This window comes from Pyxicephalus adspersus, chromosome 3 (genome assembly GCF_032062135.1).
Source record: "Pyxicephalus adspersus chromosome 3, UCB_Pads_2.0, whole genome shotgun sequence".
In the NCBI taxonomy this organism is placed as follows: Eukaryota; Metazoa; Chordata; class Amphibia; order Anura; family Pyxicephalidae; genus Pyxicephalus; species Pyxicephalus adspersus.
The window spans coordinates 35886811-35907641 of NC_092860.1; the positions used below are offsets into that span (position 1 = coordinate 35886811).

The following is a 20831-nucleotide window of genomic DNA, read 5'->3' on the forward strand; positions in this document are numbered from 1 at the left end:
AACAAAAGAAAAAGAGGAGAAAGTGAAAACAAAAAGCAGGGAGAGAAAAAGGGCTGGAAAATGGGGGCAGGGGGAGGGGACAAGTCTAGAGGGAACAAGACAAGAAAAATACCCATTGTACAATGCATAGCTCATTTATATTACAGCAATACATAATTCCAGACATTATAAAATGTCTTTACCAAAACATCTGCATAATTATCATTGACACGTAAGATATTCTGCTGACCAAATAAATTGTTCCCAATAAAACCATATATGTGTGTTTTTAGTTTTAGCCTGCTCGTCAGTTGCCAATATATCTTCCATAGCTCTAATATCATTAACTTTATTTATCCATTGTTTAATAATTGGGGACCCTGTTTGTTTCCATAAAATAGGAATGCACCTTTTTGCAGAATTCAGAAGGTGACGTAGAAGGGATGCATTATATTTCTTTCTGGACATGGTGGAGACTAGGAGCAAAGCCAGCTCCGGCTCCCAAATAGACACATCTGTCAGTGGTTTAACAATATCTGTTACCTTTCCCCAAAATGATTGCAGGAGCGGGCAGTTCCAAAATATATGCAATAGTGTTCCTTGGACACTTTGACAGCGCCAGCAAAAAGGGCTAACAGCAGGGTACATTTTAGCTAGGGCCACCGGCGTTCTGTTCCATCTCGTACATATTTTGTAATTAATTTCTTGGTAGTGGCTGCTAATAGACACCTTATGGCCAAAGTAAAGTAATTGCTCTCTGTTGGTCTGAGAAAGATAACTGTAACTCTTTCCCATCTCTCAACATATCCAGGTGTACCCCCAGAATATTGGGAAAGTAATATAGAACAGTAATAATATAGTAATATAAAGAGATCTATTAATCCAGGGCCCAAGATCAGGTAGCGAGTAATCTTCCTGCAACTGTCTCTCTGGTGCCCAGCAACTAGAAGAGAAAAACTACCCCATTCTTTCCATTCCCAAAAGTCTCCAGCTGGATATAGGTCAGTCTTAAAGTCACAGAAAAACTTTGTAATCACACGCACAGTTTCCCCTAGAAGAGGGTGCCTCTTAATTGGAGCAATAGCGCTGGGAGGCAATCATACCACCAGATGTATAGGCACCGTTCTTCCACCCACCCCTTTATATCCTTATGCCGACACCAATCAATCAGGTGGGTCAGATGGACTGCCACATGGTAGAGTACTGGGCCTGGAAAAGCCATACCTACAAGCAATTTAGACATCCGGAGCATCCTGAAACTGATCCTAGGTGAATCATTACCCCATGTAAAACGTATAAATTCGGAACAGAACTTAACTTAACAAAAGCAGGGTGGGTAAGTAGATGGGCAGCGTTTGCAGTAAGTTTAATAACCGGTGCATGCCATCCATTTTAGGAATGTTACAGCGCACAAACCAGGAGAACGTGTTCTGTCGTTATCTCTGTAGGTCATGTCTTATCCAATTGAGCAGTGGTAGAATTCATCCCGGGTCATGTCTTATCACATTGAGCAGTGATAAAAAGTTCAGCGTAGCCACACAGCAGAGGTCCGCTGGAATGAATGTCCCTAGAAATTTATTGGAGCCTGTTGCCCACCTAAATAGAAAAGTGTGCGACAAAGTGCGCACCACCAATATGTGTGATAGGGTGATGTTTAGGGCTTCTGTTTTTTTTAAATTGAATTTATAATTAAAACTTAATCTATTTCAGTAGATTAGGGATGGAAATTGTTGGCGACCTCACGTAGAATAACAAATCGTCCGCATTTGCCGCTACTTTATGGGAAGAGTCACCTATGGAGACACCTGCAATATTCGGATTGGACCTAATGCGTCTTAAAAAAGGCTCAAGCATCAATATAAATAGGAGGGGCAAAAGGGGGCAACCTTGCCTCGTCCCATTTGTAATAGAAAATGGATCAGAAAGAACCCCATTTGCTCTCACTCTTGCCGTGGGATTAGAGTAAAGAGCGGCTCTCCACTGGAGCAGCTTCTGGGGGATACCAATATGTGACAGCATTAATTTAAGGTAATTCCAATCTATGCTATCGAATGCCTTCTCGGCATCAGTAGAGAGGAGCATCATAGGTATGTTATTAGATCGTACATGATGGATTATATGGAGAGTGTGGACTGTATTATCCCTAGATTTTCGATGGGGCAAAAAGCCACTTTGGTCATTATGTATCAGAGATTGCAGAATAGGGGTCAATCTATGGGCTATAACACTAGAGAATAGTTTTAAATCGGCATTTAACAACAAGATAGGCCTGTAACTCGAACAAAGCAAAGGGTCCTTTTCAGGCGTGGGAATTACTGTAATATGAGCCGTGAGTGTGTTAAGCGGCAGGGGGTTCGCATCAGAAATAGCGGTAAAAGCAGCCAAAAAAGGCTGGGCCAGTTGAGTTATAAACTGTTTGTAATATGCAAGAGTAAAGCCATCTGGGCCTGGGGCTTTACCCGTCGCAGCTTTAGAAGTTGCAGACTGTAACTCTGACAGGGTAATCAGAGCATCTAGTGCTTCCAGCACTTCCTCTGGAACTGCTGAGGAGGATTCTAAATAATCCTTAATCACACTGCCTGGTGGCATTTGGTCCTTCGGGGATCTCAAATTATAAAGTTTTTGGTAAAAATGGAGGAAGGAGGCTGCTATTTCTTTGAAGGAGTGATGAATGGAACCTGTAGGTGATGATACACTAGATATATAGGACTGTGACCTCTTTGCTCTGATAGCTCGAGCTAAGGCTGCCTCATACTTATTTGCATACTCATAAAAGAAGCCTCTACATTTGGTCAATTGTGCTTCAGCCTTTTCCAAATTCAAAGAAGCTATGCGTTCCCGAAGTCGGGATATAGTTGCTTCCAGATCTGGTGTTAGGTTATGTTTGAGTAATTTCTAGTTTATATAATTCCTGCAGCAGATCATTATATTTCGCCTGTCATTCTATCCTAGCTCTATGTCCCAGCTGCATGAGGAGGCCCCTAATAACACATTTGTGCGCCTCCCATACAACCAATGGGTTTTGAACCGATGAGGAGTTACGAAGAAAATATTCCTGCAGTTCTTTTTCTATTAGCAGACTATTATCTGGAGACTGCAGGAGGTCCTCATTTAATCTCCAGGAGCAGGGTCTAGGTGTCAGGATGTCTGATGCAAGAGTTATGCTAACCGGGGCATGGTCAGAAAATGTGGCAGTACCTATGGATGAGGAATGTACATTTGAAAGCATATCATGTTCCAAAAGAGATTTATGCTAGAATACCTTTTGTGAACCGGGGAGTAAAAGGAGTAATCCTGCTCAGTAGGGTGTTGTATCCTCCATATATCTATCAATTGGTGAGCATGTAGCAGTTGTTTAATTTTCATTAAGCATCCATACTAGGGTCGAGAGCCAGGTTAAAGTCTCCGCCAAAAATGTTCACCCCTTCACAAAAATCCTCCACCATGTCCAGAACTCCTTCCAAAAAATACACTTGATCAACGTTGGGCGCATAAATGTTAACAAAAGTATACCAATCGTGCCCTTCACCATCAAAAGGCGACCGTTATAATCAGACCGCATGTCTTTTAAGGTCCAGAAATAAGAATGCTAACACCCCTCGACTTAAAAACCCTTCGGTGTTAAAACACCTTGAATAAATGTTACATGGCAGTGTGTGCGGGTAATGGTAGTAAGTGCAATGGAACATTTGGTCAGGGAGTTAAGCCCTTTGGCGTTTAAAGACACTATTTTCATATTTGCTGGTACAGATGAAGAACCCTAGAAATATGTTCTGGACTGTGTTACTGGTCTATGAGAAAAGAGACTCAAAGAGACTAGAAAAATAAGTCGGGAGAGGACTAGTGTGGGGGAAGGTGAATAAGGGAAAATTGCGGGAAAAAATATGGGTAGTACTACACAAGGAACCTAGCTCCGAAACTTCTCTGTGGAAGCTGAGTGCCCTATTGGGGGAAAGTAGTGCGCGAGAGCAAGGGTCTCCCTGCTGTGGGCGGCATTATGTAAAGGTACAATCATTAGATATATCAGTGCAATAGTTAACAGAACACCATAGTTGACATATAATACCAATAAACATATGATTGTCCCGACATGGAACGTAAATTTGCGACCTCGAACATCTTCCGGTGTCCGGATCGAGCTTGAGGAGACTAGTTACCAGTCCCCGGTAGTGCGGTAGAACAGAGTCACAACGAGGACCTTCCGTGTGTAAAATATAGTTCAAAGAAGGTCAGGGTCCCTTTGAGAAAACCTGTAAAAAACACGGCATGATTGTCTAGCAGATAAAACAAAGGCATGTGCACAGGCACAAAACTACCGTTCCACTTGGAAACGTGGTAGAAGCCTTTTGTGGCCATGAGGAACCAGCGTAGTAAACCCTAGAACTGGCATAGGAACACTTCAGCTTTCTGATGATGCAATGGAATTCCTGGGTGGTCTGCTTGGCTCCTAGGTGATTGCGGAGGTCTGGGAAAGCTGCGGCGAATAGAGCTACTTTGCAGTGGTTCCATTTCCATTGGAAACTCCAGCCAATTCGGTATAGGGATAGGATCTGCACCAAGGAAAGTAAATAATTCCGGCAGCTACTGGGCTTTATGTAGGAAAAATGTGCTTCCACCTTTAAAAATCAATAGGTGAAAAGGATGGCCTCATCTATAAGACACATTAAGAAAATGCAACAGGTCCAGCAGGGGGCCCAGGGACCTTCTCGTACGCAAGGTTTGCCTTGAAACATCAGGGAATATCTGGATAGTACCTCCATCAAAGTCACTTCACCTCTCTGCCATGCCTTTTTCAAAATCTCCTCTTTTTGTGTGAAATAGTGCACTCTACATAGCACATCTCTAGGCTGGTTACGCGATGGGGGCCTCATGTTACTCACTCAATGAACCCAGTCTATCAAGTTTTCATTAGTAGGCGGGCGATCCAGAAGATCATTAAAAATGGCCACCACTGTGGCCTGTATATCTGCACCAGATGTGGCTTTAGGAATGCCTCTCAATCTAATATTGTTGCGGCGGCTACGGTTTCCCAAATCATCTGAGCGCAGGAAAAGTGAAGTTAGCTGCATCTGCATATTAGAGACAGTATACTCCAGACTAACTGTTTTTGCTTCCAATAAAGTATGGGAAGATTCCAGAGCATTAACTGTGGTAGTAGGGGTAAGTTGTTGCTGGATCTCATCTAATTTGTGTTGCATGGAGGCCTCAACTCTTGAGAGCATGCTGTCTAGGTCTGAATTAGTAGGCAAAGAAGAGAGTACTGACCTCATGGTGGACAATTTAGCATGAAGTGCCTGTATAGCGCCAGCTCTGTCAAGAGAGCCTTCTGAAATGCTGGTAATAGCAGAGAAGGAGAGCGAAGCAGGGCTAGTCGGGATGTCCTGCATGTCAGTGGAGCCTCCTGCCCGCTGGAAGATGCACGCTGCGGCTCCACCATCTTGGATCGCGGCCCACTCTGGGATTCAGCCCTGCTGGTTGGTAAATAACGGAGCAACGCTGCCTCTCCCTGCTTGCTGACCTGTCTCGGAGTCCTCGTGTCTCGGGGCATCAGGCTGGGGATGCTGGAGCTGGATAAATCAATGCCGCCATTTACAGGGAGCTCAGTGCCTGCACGTCCTCACTCCTCCATCGCGTGGCCATGCCCCCACAAGTAATACTTTTAACAGTGACTGTTAAAGTTTTTTTGTACAATTTAATTGAGACAGAGAATTATCTGCTTTTGATTAACTGTTGTAATGTTAACCTCTATTGAGAACAGAAACAAGACTAGACTTTACAGGCAGATATAGTCAAGCAAACCATTCCTAAAAAGACATTACAAATTTTATTGTAACATTCTAAAAACATATAAAACCATGAAAATGAATTTCCACCATTGAATATTACATCATTGTAAATTCAGTTTCATGTTTTTAGAATGTTATAAAATGTATGATGTCTTTTTAAGAAATGTTTTGCTTGATTATATCTGCCTGAAAAGTCCCATAGTGTTTTTGGTTCCTATTCTCAATAATATAGTTTGGGATGTGGCAGTACAAATTTGTGTACATACGCTGGACAAACCATGTATTATGAATGTGTATTGTGAACTTCTGTCAATAGCAGTTTTATTGTTTCTGATGTGTTGCCAGCGTTTGCATAACTTCCAGCTACATCAGTTTGACTTTGGAAACTGTGTTTTTAGTAGTGGGTGGTAGTTAGCAGGCACAGTCTAGCTAAGGACATTGTTGCCAGTTAGCAGTAGAGAGTAAGATATGATATCATCCTAAAAATGTGTTATATGATCCTGCAATGAAAGAGTGGGAGGGTTGTGTTCAGAGACAACACGCCAACCGCCCTGAGCCTGCGTTCCATACGCGGGACATTGACCGCAGCTCTGGCCGGTGCGCCCCCCCAGTGGGGTCCTTCACCTGACCCTGCTGGGGGCACACCAGCCAGAGCCGCAGACCACCGAAATTTTCCCGCCGGACCGCTGCTGTAGAGTACTATGTGATTTAGAGTCAAATGGTTAAGTGGTAATTAAGTCTCTCAGTCCTAGCCAGTATCTTTAATCTTGTGGCAACTGATTCCAACACATTGTCACACAATTCTAATGCAACACTTTCCAATACCTGTTTGTGTATGGATGCTGGATTGGGGAATGAGAGGCATTAGCTGCTATATTAGGCTTGTGACAAGTGTCTTGTCAGGTAATTTTTATGCAAATAAATATGAATCTGTAAGCCTAGGTTTGAGACCTATCTACATTGCCCTGTAAAAGAATTTGTCTCCCGTTGGACTGTGTGTGTGCGTACATTTGTATACAGTGGAGTTAAAAAAAAAAAAAATCTGTTCATTGATAGGACTCTTTAAGCTGTACACTCTGGAAAGCAGGGCATTATGGAAGAGTAAACAGAAAAACACAATTCCTTAACAACAAAGAAGACATGTTTGTTTGGAGTTTGCACAACAGCATGTGGCAGATTCCCCAAATAAATGGAGGAAGAAGCTCTCTAGACAGAGCAAACCATAAACCATTTTTTAGTACCATTCCTTGTAATTCACACCAGTAAATTTGTGTACAGTATATCACATTCCCATAAAGAGAACCTGGACATGCAATGTGTTTATATAAATTTGTACCAATGTACGATCCAGAATTTGCTGTGTTAACTAAAAAAAAGTATGTAATACTTTAAACAGTAATTTCATGAAATTTCTTTCCAATTCTGAACCATCTTAGTTGTTTAATAATGGCCATATTGAATGTTTATTTCAGCCTTCCTGTTATGTAATTTTCTCTTTCAAATGGTACTAAAACACTATTTCATGATAAAGCATTTTCTAAATGGTTGCTTTGGACAGCAGATTATGTCACTATCCTAACAACTAGGTTTTATTTTTCAGAAATGGCTTTGAACTAATAGGAACAGCTTACTAGATATGAAAATATGCAGTTTTTTTTATTGATAAACTTGTTTAATAATGATGTTATTTTCCCCAACCCTGTTAATCCATAGGATGGAACTAGCCATTGACAAGCTCAAAAAGGCAGGAAGCCAGAAAGGAAGTTTCATACTTCGATGCAGTCCTAAAGAATTTAACAAATACTTTCTGACATTTGCAGTGGAGGTAATTAAAATGGTTTATAACATTAAGGACCAGTGAGTTCATTACATTGATTTAATTAGTTTTCTGTATATTTTTTTTTTTCAGCGTGCAGGAGTACCAGAATATAAACACTGCTTGATAACAAAAACTTCAACAGGGGAATACAACCTACGAGGTGCCAAGAAAAATTTTGCCACTCTAAAAGATTTGTTAAACTGCTACCAAAAGGAGACTGTCCGCTCAGATGGCATCATTTTTCAGTTTACCCGATGTTGCCCCCCTAAAGCCAAAGGTCAGACATGGTGAACTTTTTTAAATAAAATTGGACCATTAACGAATTTTGTTGGGATTGAAATATGTTAGCTGCTCTTGCAGACTTGTTTTTTAAAGGCACACTGATCTGGAAGGAACATGTTTATGGTGATATAAAAATATGTAAAGGCCTGCACTGTATATTTGTTTAGGATGACCCACTAAATGATAAAGCAAGGACAGGAATGACAAAGCCGAATCACACACCTTTAAAAACAAGTCTGCAGCCAGAGCTCTCAAAGTTCTATTCTCACAAGTTTACATGAGCATTACGTAATGTGTTCATTATGATACAAATTGACATTATAATCTGCAGAGAATGTTTTTGTTATTAGATGTCCACTAATCGCCTAGTGAATATTTCAGCAATTATATAACCATCTCATTAGGTTGCCATTTGAATTCAGTTCCTTGATGCATCCTCCTGAAAAGTTGAATGATGCACCCGAGGCACATAAAATATAGCTGGTGGGAAGTTAAGTGCCAAATTATAAAACAATACGTGAAATTAATCTGACTGAGCATTGATTTATTTTTACTTTACAAGGCTTTTGACCAAGACCTCTCAAAATTTTAGGATTATTGCGTTTTGTGCTAAATCATACTCCACACCCCAACAGCACCTGGTATATTTGAATATAGATCAAGCATGGACAAACTTTTTTTTTATTCTGGCCTGCTTTTACACTTATCTTATATGGGTTCATAAAAACACTCTCCATCTATCCGATACTGGGCCAGGCCACCTGTCAAATTTTAACACTCATTCATTTTCCAACCCCTGATAAATATGAAAATGTCACATTTACCTGTGATGTATCTGTTCTCTTTATATGAAATTAGAGGATTTCTTATATGAAATGAGAGGATTTTCATTTTTCAGAGAAATCAAACCTGAATATCTTCAGAAGCAACAGAGTTTCCGACGTCCCATTATCGCCTTCTTTACAGCGGCACACTAATGTGAATCAGATGGTCTTTCACAAGATCAGAAGTGAAGATCTCACTTATGTATGTAAAATTTTTGGTCCTTTCTCTTTTCTTTATATGTCCTAAAAATCAGGGCTCCAGGCAAGAAGGTATTAAACAGTTATTTACAATAGTTCAGATTTACAAACTTCCTTCTTACAAACTTGTATAAGCTTCTCACCTTGCTGCTTACTGAACAAAATACAGTGAGTGTGATACTGACCTATTATTCAGTAAACATGAGGTAGAATGGGGAGCTGTAAAGCTGAATTATAAAACAGTGATCTGATCCATCTGGCTGAGCAGAGTTGTAGATATGTATGGCTTATAAACCTGGCTGACCAGAAAGTCAAATATTAGAAGCTAAACCTAATCACTTGTGTTTAATCTGTTTAACTGTTAACCTGGAGTTCTGTTTTAATGTTAAGTTTTATAGTTACTATCAATAAATAATTGGGTCCAGTTTTTAAAAAGGTAAAACATGTAGGCCAACATCTGGTTACTTTGGGAAAATATGTAAGAATTGTCTGTAAGAGGTGTCAGCTTGACTCTTCATGCGGTAAGGAAAAGTGTGGTTTATACCTGCCACTATGTTTTGGTAAAAAAGGGTACAGTTTGTGGCCCAAAAACAAATGTTTCACATTTGTGATATGTTGCTGACATTTAGAATGTGTTGAGAAACTCCTTTTTTAGAGCAGCACTGTTTGTTATGTGATAAGTCTCTTTAATGATGTCCAATCCACAAACCCCACACTTAGTATGCAATATGGTAAAACTTGTCATTGTGGTTAGACATTTGTTATCAATTTTTCATTTTAATGGCACCTCACCTATTTGATTACAGACTTTGGCCACAAAGGTTGCAATTGTTCCTCTATGCCTTTCCCTGCAGAATCCTGTTGATCTGTCCACAGCCCTAGTGGCTTCTATCAGCACTTGATTTGTCACAGTCTTCTGATATAATTCCATATAATTTATTATCCAGGTCACATTTTGGAACTTAAGGTGATTTTGTTGATTTTACAGTGGTGGGTAACACTCTGGAAGGACTGTTCTATCCAAATCCAGTCAGTATGCATATAGTGTTTCCCAGCCAGGGTTCCTTGAGCAATGAGCAGTTTTTGACTCTCAGGTTGATATAAATGACACCAATAATTTTTTGACTATTTGTAAGGTTGGCAGCCTTCACAATGGCCAGCAATTTAGTAGGCATTCTTCCTACTGACCACCATGTACTGTGAGCTGAGGATATAGGGGTTCCCTGAAGACCTGAAAGTCATTTCAAAGAGTTCCCCCATAGTTTAAAGGTCCTTCAGACAGACATTTGAGATGCAGACAGTCCCCAGTTCCCTTTTGGTTACGTTAGTCTTTTGTTTGCTATGGCTCACCCTTTGGTGGGGCCGCTTTTGGATGTCTCAGAGGTATCCAATTCCTGTGTCCCTCAGTGGATGGTAAATCAAATAATATTTTTTTAATAACTGAACTGTAAAATCAGTTTTTATCAGATGTAAATTGAGGTGCCTTCCCTGTGTATGATCTTTTGAGCTTCTTGCTGTGAAATTGAGGCATGCTGGTTGAGGGCTTACTGCTGGCTGTCCTACATATTTTTGTTTATCAGTACCAATTATATTGTCTCATACCCCAAAAGGTAACCGCATAACCTGAGGTTTTCAGATTCCCTTGTCCCAAAATTTGAATTAATTTCATACAAAATTCTTTTTGTATTTTCTTTTCATTTTATTCAAATGTCATAATGAGCCATTTTTGCTCTCATTCATGTAATGCACCACAGTAAATTCACAGTAACTGTGAAAAAGCCCTAATGCAAAAATGTTAAAGTTCATAGGATACATAATGTTACAAACCACTTGTTTAATATAAAATGAGGTCTTTTTGTTTGAACAATCAAACATTGTGATGTTTTGTCTCCTCTGCTTGCATAGAAAGCCAAATACATTTGCTTGTAATTTACCCTAACTGATTGTAAAAAAAACTTGGTCCTGAAAATAGTTTTGCGGTGTTTTCTTAACATTTCAAGTTTCATAATTATGGTAATCACTTGTGTATATTGTTTTCCTTGCTACAATGTGTTTACAGCTGGAAAATCTTGGTCAAGGAACATTTACCAAGATATTCCGAGGCAAACGTGAAGAGACGGGAGACTATAATCAGATTCATGAAACAGAAGTTCTACTGAAGGTTTTGGATAAGACGCATAGAAATTACTCTGAGGTTTGCTTTTACTTCAATGAGCTGTTATTGTTTTAGTCTCAAACAGAAGTTTGTTTTCATCTAATATTTTTTAGGAAATTGAATAGATAACATTTGTCTGTGTGTGTATAGGAAATGCAACAGAAATGCAACAGTATTTTATTATCACTAAACTACACCACTCAGTTTTAATTTGTTTATGCTTCTTTACCTAGTGAACCAGGGCTTATATGTGCAGTGGTTTACTAATTCAGTCACTAGGTCATTACTGGTATCTCTATAGAGCAGGAGAGCTATCCATGATACAGAAGCCTGACACAAAATGTCATCTGATTTAATAATGGCTGTTTAAAAAAATGAGAAAGGCATTATTTATTAGTTACAAATTGCCCCCCTAAGAAAAGAAAGAGTGTTTATATGGCTTTGTCACAAAAATGCTGTACCTAACTGAAAGAAAAGAAATTAGTGAACTTACAAAAGATTGTCATTTATTTTTAGTTCTGATGTGCTTTTTTGGGAAGCAGTTAGAAGGCAGTCTGTGTAAGAGAACAGCAGCTTAAGGATTTCTCCAAAGAAAAAAAAAATGGATCCAGCATTATACTAAAACTAATTGGGGTAACACAGTTATCTGAAAACGAAAGTATGACCTAAGTATATAAAAAACAAAAAAAAACAAAAAAAAAATTATCTAGTTTAAACGAGTCTGATATTCTGGCACATTTCTGTGGCATTTTTCTGCCTTAATAATATGTTTACTATTTTTTGTTGCAAGGGCACATCTTGGTAAACACTCATAGCTGACCTCTTTCACAGTTCTTTATAGAGTCCATAGTCATGTATGAACTGTCTCTCAGAGGAGCTTGGAATCTAATGTCCCTACTATACTTGTATGTCCAAGACTAATTTTGGTGAAGCTAACTGACCGGATTTGCAAGTATATTTTTTGGAGGTTGAAGGAATGTGGTTTGCCACATAAACACATGGAGAACATACAGATTCTATGTAATCAGTGCTCTGAGATTTTAACTTGGGACCCCCTGATGGTGCACGGTGAAAGCTAGAGCATTGAGAATGTATCAGACAGACATGAATAGGCCAGGTAAAAAAAGTTGTTGATTCCAAATTGTTTTGTTTTGTGTTTTTAGTCTTTCTTTGAGGCAGCCAGCATGATGAGCCAGCTTTCATACAGGCATTTGATCTTGAATTATGGAGTCTGTGTTTGTGGAGATGAGAGTAAGTAACATTTCTTTTTTTTTAGTGTACTTTTTATTCAACCATTTAGCTTCTAACATACAGTATTTTTACTTTGCTAAAAATGTTTTTTAAACCTTAGTGTTGTGAATATTAGGCAATAAATGGAAATGGAAATGAATGTTCTTCAGTCCAGAGATGCTAACTGTTCTGTTAATGTGTTCACTGCCACTGCTTGCAATACTTATTACAGCAGCAGGTATTAGCTTCTGACCTTAAACTGGACCTTACACTTGGTGATTATGTAAAATGCCATTGCTGCCCTTATTCAAACAGAAGGTAATAAAGGCAGAGAATCAGAACATCAGCCGGGTAAGCAGGAGTGTATAAAACAGGTCATAACACGCACTAACACTATAAAAAAAACCTTAGTCAACCTAATCAGGCATATTAAACTATTTACTCCCCATCTGCCCTTAGCATTTTTTGTTTTGCTGATTTTTTTTTTTTTTTATATATATATAAATACATAATTATGTATATAAATGTATTTATATACATTTTTTTTTATATATAAATTTTGTTTTTCATACCATAAAAATACCCCCATAAATGTGCCATACTTGGTACCAGTAATACAGTTTCAATGTAATATTAGGTCTCACAATTTATATTAAATAAAATTTTTGTGTATATGTAAGTGCATGTGTGTATCTATCTTCGTAAATAAAATAACTTTTGCAAAAGATTATTGCCTATAGAAAGAAAACACTATTGCCTATACAAAGCCTAGTTGTCTTAAAGAGGAAGATAAAAAAATCCACGGTCTCCAAGCCCGTGCCCCTGGCGCCGCCATCTTCACCTCTTCTGCAAGCGCGAGATTGGGTGACGTAGTTTGGAAAAAAACTTGCCGCTCTTACTGCGCATCTTCAATTGTTTTCCCCTTTAACGAAAAGGCTCCTTCTGAGCATGCCCAAGTTGCTTGTCTACCCTTTTATGTAAACTGACATTTCTGAGTTTAGGTATGCTTTAAATAAAACCAAAGGTAAACAGGCCTATAGTGTAAAAATGCTCTGGTTAATAAAAGGGTCGGAAGGTATGAGAGAGAAAATGGTAAAAAGTAATTAAAGTGTACTGCATTGTAAGCACATTAAGATTATACATTGGCTGCAACCCTGAAAATATGCATACATCATATCGCGCTAGGACAAAACAATTGTAACAGAAAGAAAAATGCTATAAGCTGAGGTTGCATCTCGTATAGCAACTCAGAAAACATTTAAGGAAAGAGAAAAAAATATGTACGTTTGTACAATCATACAATGATGAAATACAATCATCATCATTTGTAACCAATCATTTTTTTCCCTGAGTAATAAAATATGAAACACAATTAATAATTTCCTCTTTTGCTCACAAACGTGTTGTTTGTCGAGAATTTATTGATAGGTTGAGGATCTAATATAGATATGCAATGTTTCATGGTTTTACGTAAATATTTAATTTAGACTTAGAAGTAGGAAAGGGCTTGAGAAAAATGCAGCTGCAAATAATCAAAAAGCTGTCCTGTGAGTAGTTTTAGTGAGCGTTTGACATGTTTTCACTGAAAGGAAGCCCCATAAGATAGTTAAAGAATGTAGGTAAATACCGCTTACAACTGTTATGTCTGTTGTAAATCTTCTCAAATTTTTTTTTTTTTTTTTTTTTTTTTTTTGGTTCTCAGGTATTCTTGTTCAAGAATTTGCAAAGTTTGGGTCACTGGATATCTACTTGAAGAAAAAGAAGAACACAGTTAATATTATGTGGAAATTGGAAGTTTCAAAACAGTTGGCATGGGCTATGCATTTTCTTGTAAGTATTTTACATTTTTCCTTGTAAGCCCTGCTAATTTAAATAAACTGTTGTTTTATTTTTTGTAGCTTTATAACCGCTTAAGTTTGTCATTCATGCATGTCCAAGACAATTTTAATTTGTCTTGCTCTATTTACACATTAATCCTGATCACAGGATAAGCAAGGTTAATGCGTTATGTTTGCCTGTTTGTTATTTATAATATTGAATGTAGTAAATACAAAAGTCTGATCACAAAGGCTTAATTGTAGATATCTACAACAGACCTGTGATTTTTGGTTTGAGCATGCTTTGGGTTGTGGACTAGCCCCTTTACAACCTGTACACCAGTCAGTTGGTGTGAGTAGCACTCAGTAGCATCAGACATTCTCACATTATAGAACATGTGTATATTAGGAAGACATGTAAGTCTTACAAAATAGAACTGTAGCCTTTTAGCATAAGCACTCCTTTCCTCTGATAACAATTCTTGCTCATTGTACTATTTTTTAACCCCTATGCTGCAGAAGCAGGGTCTTTTTATGAATAATATATTTGCAAATCTTTTACATTCAAACTCCAAAATATTATGGGATACAATGAAAATACCCCACGTTTTCTCTGCACCTATTGGTGATCCGGTGCCTTTCAGCCACTAAGATCAGTGTACACTGAAGCCCACAGCCTACCTTATTTGAACCTTGTCAGTGCTACGAGGTGTGGTATATGTCATTGGCAGGGAAACGGTTAAAAAGCATCACTGTCCCCTTAGTATGCTGCCCTGCTTTGAATTAGAGAACAACCCCGTCTTCAGCTAACTTGGGCTGATAAGACTGTATTTCAGTGCAGCAGGTACTGTTGTCAGATCAGTACAGGAAGATTGAAAATGTATTGGATTTTTGAAAAGGGGGAGTTTAATAAACAGATACAACAACCCTTTTTCACATAACTAGAATGGGAGTGTGTGTGTGTGTGTGTGTATATGTATATATATATATATATATATATATATATATATATATATATATATATATATATATATATATATATATCTTGATTGGAGGGTAGATACATTCTTATCAAACATTAACAGGGATTTTAACAGACATTGGGGAGACAGTCTTAAAAACCAGACTAAAGCACTATCAGTGTTTATAAACAGAAAGCCCTACCCTCCTAACTGGTGTTTCAAGGTGACCTTGATTGGTAACCTCACTCGACCCCAGATGGTTCACTTTTTCTAAGGCTACGTACGCACTTGCAATGGTTCTCGTCCGATAATCAGCTCAGAGCGGATATCCGATAAGAATCTGGCGTGTGTACAGCGCCCATCGTCCGAATGACCGTCCTAGTGGATCCATGAACAATGGACGGTGAACGATCCTAATGGAAGTGAAGGGGGTGAGCGTGCAGCGGTGTACAGCAGTGCAGTCCTTAGTCGTTAGAAAGGATCGTGAAAGATCCTTTCCAATGACAATTATTGCACGCGTGTACCCAGCCTTAAGAAGCATTATCTGTAGTTTAAAGACTTTGTTTTTTATTGTTTTATTATTAATATTAATAATTTTTTTGATGTATAGTAACAAAGTTTTTGCCAAAAGACAAATTCTGGGCTGTCAGTACCCAACAAATTGTCTTGGAACAAGTGTGGAATTAAGTTACTATGAACCAATTGCACAATAGGGTGGTTGGTATACTACTAATAATAAAGACTAAATGAACTTTGAAGCTGTGTCAAAAAAGACAAGCACAGTGGAGATAACTAGTCCCCAGCCGTTGCCTGTGGTCTTTCTGCATCTTATCTTTCCCCATTACTAACTTACCATGCAATTTATTGCACTGTTTCCCTACTTGAAGGCAGCCATCTCGATAAAAGCGTGGTTTAGAACTGTGAATTGGCTGTTTTTTACACATATTTAACTCCTGTTTTCATATTTTAGGAGGACCGAAATCTAGTACATGGCAATGTTTGTTTAAAGAACATTCTGCTGATCAGAGAAGAAGACCGGAAGACGGGAAATCCTGCTTTCATCAAGCTCAGTGATCCAGGAATCAGTATTGCAGTCCTGCCAAAAGAAAGTAAGGGTGTCAATTGTTCAAGATTAAAACGCTTTTTTATTCAGGCAGTGCAAAACTCAGAAATTTATAGCATTTAGATGGTAGGTGTTTTTTGTAACTGAAATGTGATTAGTTAGAATTGAATATGGCCTTTTGCACTGTCCTAATCTAAACCCTAATGGATAAGAACTATATTTTTCTTAAAACTTCAACAAACATGGACATTGTCCTAGAAGTCTTGTGATTTGTGTAGATACACCTTTGCTGCAATGTTTTTTTTAGTTTTTTTTTGTGTTTAGATAGAAGAGTCTTTCTCTTGGTAACCCTGCCAAATAAGCCATACTTATTCAGTTTCTTTCTATTGTACAGTCGTGAACTTTACCATACTAACTGAGGCCTATGTAGCTTTTTTTTCTTCCCACTTTTTGGAAGATTGGCAATTGTCTTGAATGTTTTCCTCTTGTGAATAGTTTTTCTCACTGTAGACTGATGGACTTATAATACCTCTTCTCGGAATAATAAACAACAACAATTACTTTGCTGCATTGTATTGTTGATCTCTTTCCATCTTGTCATTGTGTTAACACACACCTGAATGCTTCACACCAACTTTTAGAGAGGTGGTCACAAATTCTGATGGTTAGTCAAGTGCTTTTGATCAGCAGCACTTGGCTGCTACTTATCCTTTTAATTCGTATAGACGAGGTAAGGGTTTGTTAAATTTTGCACACACTGCTTCTGAATTTTGACTTAATCTTTGTTAAATAATTTATAGTGCAGTGTAAAATGATTGATGTTGTTCATCTGAGGTTGCATTTACCTCATATTAGGACTGGATGTTTTTTTGTTTTTTTTATGTCTTACTACAAAAACCTTAGAATTTAAATTTGGTTACATTCTTTGTCTCATGACTGTTCTCAAAGATTTTCAAAGTCAGAAGCATCTTGGTCACTCATCTCTTACAGAACTCAGTCCAAGATCTCATTTGGACTAATTCTAAACCTCAAAACTGGTTCCTTTTCCGTGCTATCCCTTTTGCTGACCTGTAGTGTTCTGGGAATTCTCTGTTTTTTGCTTACTCCCTTTTTCCAGCGTTTTCCTGGAGATGTTTGCTATGTAGGTGACTGGAACAATGTCACCTACTTTGAGAGAAATATTTGGATGCCTTTGCTGTTTTCTTCTCAAAATGCTAGTTACCAGGGTGTCATCTTTTTACTCCAGCATCAACACTTTAAAGTATGCTTTCAAGTCTTGTCAGATTTTGGAATGCTTGTCATTATTTTTAAGTCTCTCTGACTTCACTGACTGCATACTAGATAAATGAGTTGACAAGTATTATTGCTAGATAGGATCAGCGACAGCCATGCAGCCATTCATGGACGTCCAAGACATGTAGTCATATATTCTAATTGCATTTTGTAAGTATGTGTACCTAAAATTACTTGAGAATAAGTCCTTTTTATTTCTGTAAGAATTTATTTTCAATATTTTAGTTTTATTTATGTTATATGACCCCTTCATGCTCAAATCACCCTGCTTTCTTACTTTAAATGTACTTTCTGGATAGGATTTGACGAATGATAATGCATGTGTTTAACCTTCTTTTTATTTTTCTATTAAGTTCTTCTGGAACGTATACCCTGGGTTGCTCCTGAGTGCATTGACAATCCAAAAAATCTCAGCCCTATGGTAGACAAGTGGAGTTTTGGCACCACATTATGGGAAATTTGCAGTGGTGGTGATAAACCCCTGAGTGCACTGGATTCTCAAATGGTAAGTTATTCATGACGATTAAAAGAGAAATTCAAGAGAAAAGTAATTACTGTGGTACACCTGAGTTTATTTCCAGTTTTCTAGACTTTCCTCAGTAATGTAAACCTCTTTAGTAAATGTAAACCTCCTAGCAGCTTCAGGTGCTAACGTCCAGTCACCAGCACTGATTTTGGGTGTAAAATATAGCAGAGCAGAGGGCGCACTTGACTGGCCTAAGTACAGAAATGTGTTCCAGTGGTTTAGTAAATATGACATACTATAATCAACTAGTAACGTCCCTCTGAATTTATTAGCTAATGTCAACTAAGATCACTCTAATACAGTGTGATATAAAAGGTTCAACAGTATTTATTGCCCCAGTCTCCCCAAGGCAAAACAGGTTCCTGTAGCATCAGCTGCAGCAGAAATTGAGGAGGGACCCTTGTTAACATTAGCTGGACATAAGGTACCTATACCATTCATAGATTAGTTGGACAGATAGCATAGGCATAGATGGGGTAAGAAAGTTTTAAAAAACCTAAACATTATATGCTTCTGAGCTAAAACAGAGATAAGATAACCAACAGCCATCTAAGCAATGGCCAATGTATGTGCTGGTTAATAAAAAGGTCTTTATTACCTGGACTAACTGGTTTAACCTGTGATTACACTGCCAGTTTATACTTATTTTAATATTAAAATTTCAGTCAAATAAATTACCCGTTGGCAGAGAATTTATCAGAATTAAAGTTCAACGGTGTGCAGGCTTTTGAACTCCATTTAGAATGCTAATTTACTAAGCCTTGACTATGAGATGTTTTTCTTATGAGATTTTTTTTTATTTTGGATGGAAGAGAAGTAGACTGTAAGGTTTTTAAGTAACCAAGCAGGAAGGACACAGACAAAAAAAATCAGATTTCTGTGTTATTGAAAATGTCTTTTTAATCGAGTAATAAAAAACTGCAAAATATTTAAAAAAAAAAAAATTTAACCATGGTGTTCAAATTTTTTTTTATTTTTTTTTTTTTCTATGTGCAAGATTTCAGGCACACCCTGTAGTGTCCTAGATGTGCTTTTAGTAATTCTTTATTTAGTTTTACTCTTTAATTAGTACTAGCATGCATCCAGTTCACTCTCAGTAGCTTATGCTGCATTATGGTTTCTCTGCTGATTTTGAAGTGCAACATCTGGGGGAGCTAATTAAACTGACTGCAGGTTTTTGAAGGTGTGAGGGAAATTGAGTGCCTGAAAGAAACCCATGCAAACTCTTTCCAGTTGGTATCCTGGCCAGTTTATAAGCCGTCAGACCTTCATCTTTTGAGCGAATTCTTTATTTTTATTATTACTGTTATGCATTTATTGCGCGCTGAAAAGCCCACCAACCTGCGTTGCTGTTGCTGGGGTGGCAGGGCAATAAACCTAACTGCATGTATTTGGCAATTGGGAGAAAGCAGGAATACCTTCAGGAAACCCATACAAACACTGGGCGAACATGCAACTTTAAGAAGCTAGTGTCCTGGCTGAGATTTGAACCTTTATTTTTAGGGGGATTGCATTGCTCTGATAACACCACTGGGACTGAGTGTTTGACTACAACAGACAACCCTGTCTATATACTTGGCCAATATTTTGACTGAGCTGGATTTCAATATAAAATTGGTGTCAGTAGCCCTATACTGTCTTCTGGGTTCTCCAATTCGATGACATTATAAATAGTGCTGGAGAATGTGTGAGGAAATGTTAATAACTTTTAAACTTATTATACATTGATTCATTAGATTTTTTGGTATTTTTAAATAGAAACAGCAGTTTTATGAAGATAGGCACCAGCTTCCAACACCAAAGTGGATTGAACTTGCCAATTTAATAAACAGTTGCATGGACTATGAGCCAGATTTCCGGCCTTCATTTCGAACTGTTATAAGGGAACTAAACAGCTTGTTTACTCCAGGTATGAAGCCATTGTAAGCAGAGTGTCACTGTACCACATTGATTAAGGTTTTTTTTCACTTTTATAATTTTCTGTTAATTTTCCCCCTCTTTCTCTACAGATTATGAACTCTTGGCAGAAACTGACTTACTACCCAACTTGAGAGTCGGTGCTTTTGGGTTTTCTGGAGGCTTTGAGGACCGCGATCCAACTCATTTTGAGGAAAGACATCTTAAATTCTTGCAACAACTTGGCAAGGTACAGGCTTATAAGTTAACCTCAAACATTCTATGTTTGGTGTAAACTTGGGTCATTTAGAGCAGTTTTCCAACTTTATGTACCCTTTTGTGTACCATTTATGTACCCTTTACCTCGTGTATGTGCTGGCTTGTTTAGATTCATTATCATTATTTGCCAACCTTGTGTTAATGTTTTCTAAATTAACTGTTAGGCTTAAAAATAACTAAAAAGGTAACTCATTTATGTTTCTATTGTGTTTTTTTAGACCAGTTTTACCCAATTTGATTTTTATAGTAAAACCTATAGAAAGACAGTTATATGTTCTAAATCAGCGGTCGCCAACCAGTGGAGAAGAGTACATTGCCCATTTACATACATGAATATCAAGGCACTTAAAACCGCGTATACACAAACTGCATGTACATCCTTTTTTCACAATATTTAAAGCAGTCTCAAGGCTATTGGTAGCACCATATATGCCAAATGATCCAGATACATCATACCATAACAGAACAAATACAAGCATTAGAAATTATCCAGAGAGATTAATAGTCAAGTTGAAAGAGTAGGCTAGAGAAAGAGGGTAATATGGAATAATTATTATTATTATTAATATGGAATAATAATAATATGGAAGGAGGGAGGGGGACATTCTGCTAACATTTTAAAAAATGTTTTCCCAGTGTTAACTGTAACCAGCTATAGCATCGGTCCCCAACCTTTTTGGCCCCAGGGACCGGTTTCACGGAAGGAAATTTCTCTGAGGACC

At 38.0% G+C, this 20831-nt stretch overlaps 1 protein-coding gene across 2 annotated transcripts in view; it reads left to right on the forward strand.

Annotated features, from left to right (window-relative positions):
• Positions 1 to 20831, forward strand: part of JAK2 (Janus kinase 2) — a 99920-nt gene that overhangs the window by 70480 nt on the left and 8609 nt on the right. For both annotated transcript variants that reach the window (XM_072404221.1, XM_072404220.1), the window contains 10 exons: positions 7479 to 7590; positions 7675 to 7861; positions 8765 to 8892; positions 10948 to 11082; positions 12207 to 12294; positions 13976 to 14103; positions 16023 to 16161; positions 17762 to 17913; positions 19693 to 19843; positions 19944 to 20080. In XM_072404221.1, coding sequence (XP_072260322.1) covers positions 7479 to 7590; positions 7675 to 7861; positions 8765 to 8892; positions 10948 to 11082; positions 12207 to 12294; positions 13976 to 14103; positions 16023 to 16161; positions 17762 to 17913; positions 19693 to 19843; positions 19944 to 20080 — 1357 coding nt within the window. The remainder of the gene's footprint in view (positions 1 to 7478; positions 7591 to 7674; positions 7862 to 8764; positions 8893 to 10947; positions 11083 to 12206; positions 12295 to 13975; positions 14104 to 16022; positions 16162 to 17761; positions 17914 to 19692; positions 19844 to 19943; positions 20081 to 20831) is intronic.